Here is a 12,897-nt window from a genome sequence, read left to right on the forward strand (position 1 = left end):
GGGGCCGGGGGCGGGCCGGGGGCCGGGCCTCGCCGGGCGACCCCGCCCCGCCGCGCCTCACTGGCGGCGGCGGCGGCGGCGGCGGCGGCGGCGGCGGCGGCGGCGGCTCCGGGACCCGCCGCGAATCCGGCCCCCGCTGCGGGACCCGGGTGGGTATCGGGGCCCCGGAGGGGACCGCGCGGGCGGGAGCCGAGAGCCGGGGGTGGGGGAGAGGGCGGCGCCCCCTCTGCGGGGCCGGGGCCGGGGCGCGCGCGGGGCGCTGGGCCTGGCGCGGCGGGGCCCGGGAGGAGCCGCGGTCCGGCCGCAGGCGCGGGAGGCGCGGGACCCGGGCGCGAGCGGGACGCCGTGGAAGCCCTGCGGCTCGCGCAGATGCGCCCGGGACCCCCTCCGCGGCGGGTGCGGGCGCCCGGGCCGGGAGCGGACCTGATCCGGGGAGACGCCGTGCCCGCCTGCGTGGAGCCGTGGACCCGAGAACTTGCGGTCTTTGTCTTGCTGGATCGTCAGAGCACGCGAGGGAGAACTTGGAGGGGCCGCCGCGTGCGGACGCGGCCCCCGAAGTGCTCCTCCCGGCCCAGCGGCGCGCTCCCGGCCTTGCGGGGCCTTGGGGTCGGCGGTCTGGCTGGAGGAACCGCGTGTCAGGAAACGCACGTCCCCCAGGCCTGGGCTCTTCCCCCTTGTTTCACTTAAAAAAAGAAAGAAAGAGTAGAAAAAAGGGGAAGGAAAAAAAAATAGGCAATTTAAGATGGCTAAATATACGCTCAGAAGCCCTGCCAGAAGCCGGTGGATTTGAAATCCTGTTATCCCACACTCGGAAGCTGGTGCCGTATGTTGGCTGCGATCTAGTTCAGATTCTCTTCCGAGATGGAGAACGACATAGCACGTTCTGATGCCCGCTCGGAAGTTTGTCCTCCTGCCCCACCAGGTTCCTAGGAGGAGCAGGACTGGTTGCTCCCTGCCCTCACAGGCGCCCCCTCCTACACTGGTCTTACCAATCTTTTTTGTTTTGTTTGTTTGTTTGTTTGTTTGTTTGTTTTTTACCACCTGGAAGGCCCAAGTTCTTGCATCCGGAAGGAAGGGAGACACGGTTCTCAGAAATGGCCATGTGGGGTGGGCGCAGAAGGCCAGAGCCCAGAGGTCCGTTCCCAGTCTGCCAATGGGTGGATGAGAGAACTTTTAAGAATCTGTGTTGTCAGGTTTAGAAATTCTTCGGTTGAAATATTAATTGATGAGTGACTCCTGAAGGCTTTGAAGAACCATGGAAACTTTTGCAAAGAAAGGATTATTGAAGTGCTCTTGGCTGGTAGTAGTAACTGGGGAGTTGAGCAGCTGCCCCGTGTTGGTACCGGGAGGCGGGGGGATGCTGAGTGCCGTTATTACATGTTCTATGGCACTTATTGGCGTGTGGCGTGTTGATGGTGGGCAAAATCTCGACATGGCAGGCGAAAGTTCTTCTCAAGGGAGTTTTAAAACCCTCTGGTGATGATGGTTGCTGTGTATATACTTTCTGATTACTACTCATGAACTCACTTAGCCCCCAGAACAAGCCCATAAAGTCAGGAGTGAGGTTATCCCCATAACAGAGGGGAACCCTGGGCCTCAGGGAGGTAAGTTCTCCAAGTTCATGCCCCGAGGACAGAACCAAATTTGTGCATCCTCGGGCTCAGGATGCTGCAGCCCCAGAAACGGCTGTGTGCGCTGCCTCCTCCCTTGGAAGGGGTGCCTGCTGTTCGCATGCGCACGCTCTTCCCTACCCCTCTTTTTGCAGACAGGAGAACACGGTTCGTTCTGCCCGATGAGTCATAAAAAAGCAAGGGAGTGGGAACTAACCCCATGTCACCACCGGCGGCTAGCATCCGTTCTCTTTCGTGCAGAAAGAGCCTCCCGCAGCCTCGGATAAAGATATCTGAGAAGTCAGCCGTTGGGTTTCTGGAGCCTACCTGCTCGCACAGGTCTCTCAGCCCTGGTTTGGGGTGCCTCAGTGCCGTGGCTAAAGTGTGGCCCCCAAAGTGAACTGCTGGGTTCAGACGCCAGCCCTGGTACACGGTACCGACTGCATTCCTCTGTGCCTTAGCCTCTCAGTCTGTGCCGTGAAGATCGTTGTACCCACGTCACGGGCAATGGTCATCCCGAGGACCTAGTGCCTGGCGCATACTAAGCATTATACTTTGTAACAAAATGTTATCGACCATCCGTTGGATTGTTCACAGTGAGCAAATTGGTAAAAACATTTTGATGTTTCTTAATTCCTCGTGTGGTCCATCAGGCGGAAGCAGATCTGTACAGCCCTGGGGTTGGCTGTGTGTGTATAGTGACTCTCTTCACTTCGTAACTTCTCGGGGCGCTGGGTCCCACAGGCTGTTCCCGGGGACCAGGGCGCCCAGGCTGTCTGCAACACAGACTCAGCTCGAGATTTATCCACCGCCCCCTCCTCCCCAGCGGTGGGACCCCGAATTTCTCACAGGCCTGAATCTTCTCGTGTAAGATTAGCCACGTAGTTTCACACCGTGGGGACAGCGTGGGGAGGACAGGCTTGCGGCTGCACAGTGAGACAAGTGTAGCAGCTGGGGCCCGGGTGGGTTTTACTGATAAACATTGTATTTCTACAAAACTGGTGACCGTCGATGAGCCTGGTGCACAGACTTGAAAGCAGGAGTCTGCAGCCTCCCCTCCCCCCAGATTCAGGGAAATAGTCTAGGAGATCTTTTTCCTTTCACTTCAGTGGTGGTGTGTGTGTGTGTGTGTGTGTGTGTTTAAGGGTTTTTATTTACTCATGAGAGACAAAGAGAGAGAGGCAGAGGAGGAAGCAGACTCCCTGCTGAGCCGGGAGCCCTAGGCGGGACTCAATCCCAGGACCCTGAGATCATGTCCTGAGCTGAAGGCACATTCTTCCCTGACTGAGCCACCCAGGCACCCAGGGGTGGTGGTTTTTTGTTTTTTGGGATTTTTTTTTTTTTTTTTTTTTTTTTTTTGCTGTTGACCACCTGTGCATCCTTGGGCACTGGGTCTTGGGTCACTAAGAAATCTGTTTTGATGAGCTGTCCTGTGATGTCCGACTTGAAGCATATCTTTTACTGTGTCTTCTGACCTGATAGAGGCCTCAGGGAGGAGCAAGGTCTGGCCGCTTAATGACTCAGTGAGATGCTCCCCAAGCCCTCACCCAGCGGGGTGGCATGCCCTGCTCTTGCTGAGCCTTGGACGGCCAGTCTGTCCAGGTGTTTAAAGGTCACGCACGTGAGGAGCCACCCGGAGGGGCCCACCTGGCCGCAGGTGCACAGGCGTGGCGTCTGTGTCTTCTCCCTGCTCTGTCCGGGTCGGTTGGGGCAGGAACCACCGCAGTAGCCCACGTCGGTCCTAGTTTGTGCACGTGGCTTTACGCGCTGGTTTTCCGTCCTGAGTGACCCGGAATGCACGGGTCTGGTAAATTGGTCGTTCTACCTCTGTCTTTCCGAAATTGGGGCCAAGGGCGTACGTAACAGAAGTCATTTTACACTTTCATTTGTCAAGTTCTGTAACTAAAATCTTAGGGAAACCATAGAGACGTCACGTGAGGTGCACCTAACCTACCGTTGGGTCGCTGGGTGGCTTCCTGGCTGGGTTTGCACCTTTCCTTGCTTTTTGGGGTCCAGTCCTTCCTTGTTCCTCAATCCTAGCTCATGTCTAAGGTCAGTTTCATCTCCCAGGCCCTACTTTCCTGGCTCTTTGGGGAGGAAATAGTGTTTTGGTATTTGCTGTCAAGGGGGCACAAGCAGCAGATGGCCTCCCGAGTGAGAGGCAGAGGCCTTGGGGTTTTCCAGGCAGTAGGTGATAATCAAAGGGACAGCTGGGCAGCCGAAAGAGGGAAGTCACAGCGAAGCTGGCCGTCCACTCCCTGTCCTGTTTCTGTGACTATCTTGTCCTTACGGCCTCTCAAAGGTCCTTTCCCAGATGACAGTTGGTCCAAGCTTCCTGCCCTGGGGCTTCTGCCCTACACTATGTTCCTTCCTTTTATTTTATTTTATTTTTAAGATTTTATTTATTTATTTGTCAGAGAGAGAGAGAGAGAGATCACAAGCAGGCAGAGAGGCAGGCAGAGGTAGAGAGAGAAGCAGACTCCCCGCTGAGCAAGGAGCCCCATGCGGGACTCGATCCCAGGACCCTGAGACGATGACCCGAGTCAAAGGCAGAGGCTTAACCCACTGAGCCACCCAGGCGTCCCTGTTCCTTCATTTTAAATACAAGCTGATCATCTTGTCCTCCCTTGTAGGCAGAGGGCCCGCCCACAGCGACCCTGTTTTTGGGTGACGGTCTTCTCCATGGGCATGTGAACATGACATATGTGTCAGGAAGACCTTTTTCTTCCACGATGGTTCCGTAACACGAAGGGGAGCACCGCAGGGAGGACGGGCCGTGTTAGCCCACAGGTCTCTTGTCCGCACAATGAGACTTGGAAGACCCAGCTTCCCCAAATCCTGTACCCCAAGGATTGGGTTCTGAGCCCGTCTACCTGCGGGCTGTAGATCCCCCTCTGAACTGCAGAGCTGGGGCTTCCGGGAAGGACCGCGGCACACATGCCTGGGAGAGAGGGCTGGGGTCTCCTTGGACCTGTGTTAGCAGCAGACGTTGCGTGGGAGGAACATGATCCTTGTTTTTGTGTGTCTGGCTCCTGGTTAAATAGCATCGCCTGTTCCCCGCTCTGCGTTGATCTGGCTTTGGGAGCAAAGCAGGGGAACCGGTTCCTGCCAGCGCCGTGGCAGGGCCTGTTGCTTCTAGCGGTGTGCCCGTGCCGGGGTCGGGGCTGGGTCATCCCCTGTGGGCTCCTTCCCATCACATGTTCCCTAACGTGTCCAGTGGCCCTCCACCCCTCCCTGCCTCCCCCCGTGGCGGTGAGCAGCTGTCAGGATGGCTGTGGGCTCGAGCCTCCGGTCCGCAGGACCAGGCAGCCCTGGGACTCGCCGGGACCGCGCTCGCCCTGCCGACAGCTGCATCCCACCGAGCCAGGTGGGGCCGAGGGAGGTGCACCGCATAGAGCAGCGAGTGGGAGAAGTCAAGCTCCTGCCTCTTAGAGTGGCTGCCGGCTGCCCCATCTGTCTGGTCTTCCCAGGGAGGTTCCAGGAGAGAACTTTGCACCTTTGCTCCTATTTGCTTTTCTGGTTGGCAAGTGATGGGGCCCCTTTATGCCAGGACAGGAAACCACGGCTCTGGGTGGAGGAGGACGCCAAGGGCAGGCCCTGGCATGAGTTCGCCCTTTCCTCCCATCTGTCCTGCTGCTCCCACGTGGACATGGGGGCCCATGTCCTCCTCTTTTCTGGCTCTAGGCCTGGGGTCCCCATCATATTGTCTAAAAGGTGGTCGCCCTGCATAGGCATTTGACAGTTGGGGGGTGAGTTAGAAGTCCATGCTTTCCTGTGTCTTTGCCGTGGCATGGTCAGCGGCAGAACGGTTTCCAAAGATGTCTGTATCCAAATCCTGGGAACCTGGGACTCAGTTAGGGTACATGGCATTAAGGTTGCTCGCTCATCAGCCATTCTAGAGATGGAGAGATTGTCCTGGATTATCCAGTGGGACCAGTGTCATCCCAGGGTCCTTAAAAGCAGAAGAAGGGGAAAGACAGCGTCAGAGCCATGTGCTGGGGTGGGGGTGGGGGGAACCAGACTGGGCACCAGTAGCTTTGAAGGTGGAGGGAGGGCCACGAGCCAAGGGCTGTGGGAGGATTCCAGAGGCTGGTAAAGGTAGGGACACGGATTCTCCCCGGAGGCGGCAGAAGGAGCGCAGCCCTACCCCCACCTTGGTTTGAGCCGGGTGAGCCCGGGTCGGACTCCTGGCCTTCAGAACTGTGAGCTTATTTATTTGGGTTTTCAGCTGTGGAATGTGCGGTGATGTGAGACTTACAGCAGCCACAGGAAACCAACGCGCGCGGACGGCGGTGCTTTCCGAAGGAAGCAGGAGGGGCGACTTGTGTCTTTTCTAAAGGACGTCATTTCTTAATGTGTTTTGCTCCTTTCTGGCTTCTCAGTGACTTAGGCTCTGTCTCTGGCCAAGACCCCTCTCCCCAGGTATAAATCACCAATTCCTGGGGAATGAATTTTGGGTAATGGATGTCTCCGCTTCACCCTGAAAATATTGGAGGAGGGCCCTGCACCAGCACCGCCACACTGAACTCCATGGCCTCTGCTGCCTCTGGCCCGGGGCTGGTGGCAGGTGCTCCCGGGGCACCCAGGAGCGAGCACTGTCGGGGGAGACCGGCCTCCCCCTGCCCCTGGCCCCAACCCAGCAGCAGGGCCAGGTATAAACAGGGGTGTGAGATAAACTCCTGCCCCCTTCCCGGCTGCCCATTCTCCAGCCATCCTCAACCCCTGTCCTGGGTCCCCAGTTTCCCTTCCCCCGCAGGCTGCTGGCAGCTGAGAACCTGCAGTTCTGGAAGGTGTTGGGAGAGCCACCGGGAGCGGGGAGGGCCTTCTGCTGAGGGAGCTCGGTGTCATGGGCATGTGTGTGTGTTTTGAGGGGAGGCCAAGTTCTGTTCTTTCGAATAACACAATAGCCTATTTGCAAAAATCTGGCCCAACCTCGTGATCACGGTGGCTCAGAGCAGCACAGAGCTCGGCTTGCGATCGTGGCTGCACAGATGGCTGGAGACCAGCCCCACCGTTCTTACTTTATACCTTTTAAAATCACTACCTTTTTTTTTTTTTTTTTTTTTGCACCTAGAATGATGCTCATTCTGGATCTTGGCTTTCCTCCATCTCTGGCTCCCTGTGCTTACTGCCAGGCTGGCATCGCTGTCCTTTCCGTCAGCAAAAACAAAGCACGTGGACCTTTACTGCAGGGGGCATTCTGGTGGGCACATCCGTCAGGAAAGGGTCTTGGACTCAGGAGCTTATCACCTAAAATCCACAAGACCAACACGGGCGTGACCATTTTAAAGTAGAAGCGTTAGGGGAATGGATCAGAGAAAAATTATGTTTTTATCTTTGTCAAGGGTCTACTGTGAACGGCCCCCCTCTTCACCTTCCTCTCTCGGGGATGGGGGCGGCCGGGATGTCGGTACAATGTGCTCTGAGCATCTCAGCTGCCGTTTTGATTTCAGCGAACGCTGAGTCCTTGCTGGGGGGAGCCGGGGAGCTGCTTCTGGCTGCGGGCTCCTCTCAGGTTCCTTTCTTCCAAGCATGAGCTGATTTCGTGCGTCTCCGGATCTCCGCGGACGGCACTTAAATGGTGTGCTGGTTGTGCGCCTGCCCCCAGCTCTGTCCGAGGTAGAACGTGAATAAGTCACCTGCCCAGAGACCCCAGAGGCACCCGGCCCGCGTTCTCCTTGCTCAGAATCTTGTCCCCGGGAAGACGTTCTGGAGCACAGCTTTCTGGTCTACCAGGACGGGTAGTTCTCTGTGCTCCTCCCACCCCCACGGGTCCCCAGGTCCCAAAGGTCATGGGCATAAACTGCTCTGCAGGTTATGAGTGAAGCATTCAAGGTCATGCATCTTGCAGACTCAAGGACAGGAGGAAGATCCCCGTCAGGGCGTGCAGCTCTGGCCAGGCCCTGGCATTACTGCTGCTGTCCATCGGCCTGGACACCCGAGCTCCCTTTGTCACGCTGCTGTCCCTCGTCCTGCCTCTGGCTCCCAGCCCGTCCCCTGCCTCCATCCACCGGTGTCCTCTCTGCCTGGATTCTCTGGGGGCATGCACTCTGGTCTCTACCCTCTTTTTTAAAATCAAATTTTATTGTTTAGAGCATTTTAGGTTTACCAAAAACAGTACAGAGAGCATCTGTACACCCCTCTCCAGGTTCCACTATTACGGTATTTTTCATCTCGGTCAAGGATACACAGTGTGGTGCCCACTCGGGCCATTTTGAAGCGTGCAGTTTCGTGCCGTTGGGGCCGTTCACATCCTTGTGCCGCGGGTCCCTGTCCACCCCAGGAATTTTTTATCCTTTTTACCCTGCTCTGCGTCTCCCACCCAGCTTCCCTGGGTGCCGCCTGCCGGGCCCAGTCCCCTTCCCCTTCCCCTCCTGCCTGACCAGCCAGCTCTGCAGGGGGCAGGCCTTCCTCCCTCCCTCCCTCCCCGTTCCACCTCGCCACTGCTCTGTCACGCCATTGCCTCTTCCTGGACCTGTGCCCTGATCTGGACACCTTGTCCATCTCCAAATTTCCTCTTTTCAAAGGACACCAGCCACACTGGATTCCGGCCTCTCTAATGGCCTAATTCCAACCTGATCACCTCTGTAAAGACCCGTCTCTGAATACAGCCTCATTCCGAGGTGCTGGGTTGGGGGGGGTTGGAGTTTCGACGTATGATTTGGGGGTTGGGGGAAGACACACTCTTAGACTCATTAACACGTGGGAGAATGCACTTAGGCTACGACGGAAAGTAAGACTCCGGTCACCCCCGTGGGGCGTCTTTGCTTTTTTATAAGATAGACACAGAAGATAGGAGCAGACACGTGAACAGTTTCGGATCCTGTGATTTGAGGCACTTGTGTTCTTCTTTGTACTTCTCTGAGCTTGGTGCCTAATTTACAAAAAAAAAAAAAGAAAAAGAAAAAAAAAGCATTCAAAAATAGGTCAAGGGCTCTCTCGGCGAGCAGTGTGGTAGCAGGGGCTGGGAACCGGGTTTCATGTCAATGAAGGCGGCTCACGGAGGAGCAGACGCATTTGGAGAGCGAGTGGAAAGTGTCTGAAGAAGGTGAATATTTGTGGGGGCCTTTGACAGACACCCCCCAGGGTGCGGCCTGCTGCAGGACACTCTGGAGCCGGAGCTGGGGGGGACTGTCCCCTGCCTACCCAGGTGGCGGGGGTGGGGTGGGAGCTGAACTCTGAGCACAGGGGACGAAGGTCTTAGGCGCCAAGTTTCTCCGCTCCCCAAGTGACCTGAACGCTTGGAACCCGTTTTCTCGTTTTCGGAACTTGCTTGTAGGAGGTCGCGTGGGCCAGAGTCTCAGGGGAGGAGAGCGTGAGGTCCGCGTCAGCTGTGCAGGGGAAGGCGGGATTGTGAGTGCTTGTGTTTTGGCCCTTCAAACCTTCCAGCACGTTCTTCTGATTGTCCTCTGCGGTGGCAGACGTCTTCACTGAAGGGCGGTTTGGGTTCCAGACTCAGCTGACAGCTGTTTGCAGCCTCATCCGGGTTAATGAAGGGACACCAGGGGAGACCCCGAGGGCGCCGAGGCTGCGGCCGCAGTGTGGGTCCCGGCTGAGCTGCCCTTAACGCGAAACAGACCCCAGATTCCAGAGGCCGAGGGGACGTCGAGCAGCTTGTTTCCGCATGGATTATGGGCCGAAACGATCCTGTTTGGGGAATAAGGACTGAAATGAAAGTGTATTACCAAAGTTAATCTTCCTCCTTTCTGTTCACTTTTTAAAACGTGGCTGGGGGATATTAGCAAACCGGGCAGCGCTCGTCTAGAAAGAGGAGACTCATTTTCTTGTACAGCTCATGAAGGGACCTTGTCATTCTGGAACGATTCTTGAGTGCTAAAAATATCCTGGACAGCAGACTCGTCACTAGAATAACAATACTGACAGTTGCACAGACGACGTGATATGTAGGGCGTGTGATTGGTTTTGTTTTTTAAAGAATTTTATACTGAGGTTGACAGGTGCTGGGGCGTGCCTCCAAGTTCAGAGAGCAGACAGTGGGGTGGCCACCCCCTTGACCTGGAGAGGCCGGGAAGGCTTCCCGGAGAGGCTGGCCTGGAGGCAGTTGGGGTAGAGAGAGGGGTCAAGTATCCAGAAGGTGGCCTGAGCCAGGGGTCAGCTGTCTGCAGCCCATGGGCCAAATCAAGCCTTCTGCTTGTTTTCTAGTCTTTGAGCTAAGGTTGCGTTTTATATTTTTAAATGATTGGAAAAAATCTAAAAGGAGAATTTTCTGTGAGACATAGAGATTAGGAGATTCAGATGAGAGTGTCCATGAATCAAGTCTCACTGGGTCACAGACACACCTCCTGGTTCCCGTCTGTGGCCGCTGTCACACGGTGGGACCGGCAGCCGCGGAGCCTGACGATTACTGTCTGGTCCTTGAAATCAGCTTGCTGCCCTCTGGCCAAGGGGGTTGAGAGTGTTGGCCTGGGGGAAGCCTTCAAGGGGTGGATTCGGGGCCTGGATATGACCAGGAGTGGAGTGATGTCCTCGGCTTGTGGCTGAGACAGTGAGTGTCCCAGAACCGTGACTTTCAAGGTGATGCCGATATTGGGAACCCCGGTCATTCGGGAAAAGGGCGTGATGGATCTTTCTAGGTAAAGATGCGGACGAGGGAGGAGCGACTTTCAGGCTGGCAGGAAGCCGTTGGAAGAATCTTGTGCTTAGGAGAGTTAGTGACTTTCTGGGGAGATCTGAGAACAGAGTTGAGGGCACGGGAGGGGCCCCCAGAGAGCCTGGGGCTGAGGATCCGGCAGGGAGCCCCCTGGCCTCTGACAGTGAAGGGCACCATGAGCCCGGCCCCCCCGCCCCACAAGCCTGTGCAGACCCTCCAGCAGAAAGAGCCTCACGTAGGGAACCCTGCAAAACAGCTCTGGGTTGGGGGAGACGCGTCAGAAATGCAGGAGGTTCAAAGAGTGTTGTCCTGCGGTGAGACAGACAGGACATAAAACTGCGCCTGTCTTACTGAGTGGCATTAAGTCCCTTCACGCCGCTGTGGGGCCGTCACCGCCATCCCTGTCCAGAGCATTGTCGTCGTCCCAAACTGAAAATTTGGCCCCCAAAACACTAACTCCCCATCCCGCCCCTCCCCTAGCCCCTGGCACCCAGCCCCCATCCTACGTTCTCTCTCTGTGAACCTGACCCACGACTCCAGTGGCCTCACGGACGTGGAATCCTACACTCTGTGTCTTTCTGTGCGTGGCTGACGTCACTGGGCACAGTGTCCTTGAGATCCACCCGCGTGGCCGGTGGCCGAGTGTCCTTCCTTAAGGCCGAATAACATCCCCCGTGTGGACGGACCCCGTTTAGTCCACCCGTCATCGACGATGCTGTCGTATTGGCTCGCTCTCACCTCGTTTCTTTTCTTTCAACGAGAGGAAGGCGATCGGGTGTCCCCGTCCTGGCCCCGCCCCGTGAGGCTGGCCGGCACCTGCCCAGCGCAGCCTGCGTCTTGCACACGCGGCACCTCTGGCAGGGGGCGGCAGGGTCTGTGCACACGAGCTCACTCCCATGGCTCCTTCCACGGCTCCGCTGGGTGGCTGCGTTCTGGGGCTCGGCTGATGCGAAGCGTCTGGCCGGTCCACACCGCGAGCGATTCCCGACGGTTGGGCTTTCGGCTGGAATAAAAATTGCTTCGGGCCATCCGCCGGGTGTCGGACTTTCGTCCAGACGGAGGACTCCTCCTTTATGGGCTCTCCCACTCACTCTCCTGCGAATCACCCTGCTCCTTCTGTCGGGGAATCTCGAGGAGTTCTGTATGCGTACTGGGTCGGTCCTCCGGTTTCTCGTTTACTGTTTTAATTTTTATTTATTTATTTTGTACATTTTTTACTTATTTACGTGATCTCAACACCCCACGTGGGGCTCAAACCCATGGCCCCGAGATCAAGAGTCACCCAGTCCTCTGAGCCGGCCGGACGCCCCTCTCGTTGCCGGGTTGTAGGCAAACTCGGGTCCTTGTGACACCCTTCCCAGCTGAGATGACCCGTCATGTTGAGTCAGGACATCAGGCCGGGGCTGGGGGTGGAGGAGGCCGGGAAGGGCGGATGAAGGAAGGAGGTCGCTCCCTGGGAAGCACGGCGGAGGGGTTGAGGTTCAGGACGGGAGGGCTTGTTGACACAGACGCAGACGCAGGCCAAAACTGAGCAGAGACAAGTCTGAGCATTTCCTGGCATCACCGTGGGGGAGCAGAGCGCCCGTGACAGGTGGTTTGGCCCTTGGGGGACGTTAGCCATGCCTGGAGTCATCGCGGGAAGGGCACTGCTAGTGGCATCCATGGGTAGAGACCGGAGTCGCCTTCAGCACTGAGAACGACCCGGCCCCAAATGTCCATGGTGCCACGTGGCCTCGTGCTAGCAGGGCCCGTCCCAGAGGTCAGCGAGCTCCCATCCGTCTCGCGCTTGCCAGTGTGAGGCAAGGCACAGCGCTGAAGACACCGGGCCCACGCCCATGACCTTGGCCTGACGTGCCGCCTCTGCCTTTCTCCCCCAGCCACATCTGGACGAGCCCCACCTGGGCCGAAGCGTGCGGAGGATGGAAACACTCCCCCGGCAATGTCTCTGGGCCGTCTCCTTCGCCGGGCATCCTCCAAAGCCTCGGACCTCCTGACCCTTACCCCGGGCGGTGGTGGCGGGCCCCCCTCCGTCCTGGACGGGGAGATCATCTACTCCAAGAACAATGTCTGCGTGCACCCGCCCGAGGGACTGCAGGGGCTGGGGGAGCACCACCCAGGTGAGCTCAAGAGACGGGAGGGCCTGGGCAGGGGGCTTGGTTTCTTTCTAAAACGTCCAAGCCCCAGCTTCGGAAAGCTTTGGGCCACTTCCCCATTTGTCCTAATTCCCCCATCTTTGAAGGGGCCGGTGACCTTTAACTTGTACACATGGGGCGGGACGGTTTACGGGGAATCAGCCTCAGAAGAGGACATTAGGTCCCTCCCAGATGCTGGGAGCAGGGAGCCTGCAGGCAGGGAAGCGGGCAGCCCTCCTCTGTGAGCACGGACTGGTACCCACGGGCCCCCTCCACTGTGGCGCGACCACACCCCTCGAGCTAGGCCTGGTGGTTGCTTCCCTTCCCACAGCCCGGAAGGCCGCGATGAGAACCAGGTAGACTGTAGGGCAGGCCCCAGAAAGCACCAGTCCTGTCTCCACCTGTCCTCTAACCCCACGGTTCCGAAATCAGGGCAGAAAGCGTCAGCTGGAGTCTGCCGCTGGGAGATGTGGGGGCCACAGATTCATTCCCCTAGGGCCATGCCCGGGACACACCAGCACTGGGGCCTCCGTGAGCCTGGGCT

General features: G+C 57.5%; 1 protein-coding gene across 3 annotated transcripts in view; it reads left to right on the top strand.

The window, feature by feature from the left end:
* The first annotated feature begins 68 nt into the window (after positions 1–68).
* Positions 69–12,897, top strand: part of TBC1D16 (TBC1 domain family member 16) — a 68,360-nt gene continuing 55,531 nt past the window's right edge. For all 3 annotated transcript variants that reach the window (XM_032870441.1, XM_032870443.1, XM_032870442.1), the window contains exons 1-2: positions 69–149; positions 12,099–12,338. In XM_032870441.1, the coding sequence (XP_032726332.1) occupies positions 12,161–12,338 (178 nt within the window). In that variant the 5' untranslated portion in view covers positions 69–149; positions 12,099–12,160. The remainder of the gene's footprint in view (positions 150–12,098; positions 12,339–12,897) is intronic.

Source organism: Lontra canadensis, unplaced genomic scaffold (assembly GCF_010015895.1).
Source record: "Lontra canadensis isolate GAN:19392208 unplaced genomic scaffold, GSC_riverotter_1.0 scaffold41, whole genome shotgun sequence".
Classification (NCBI taxonomy): Eukaryota; Metazoa; Chordata; class Mammalia; order Carnivora; family Mustelidae; genus Lontra; species Lontra canadensis.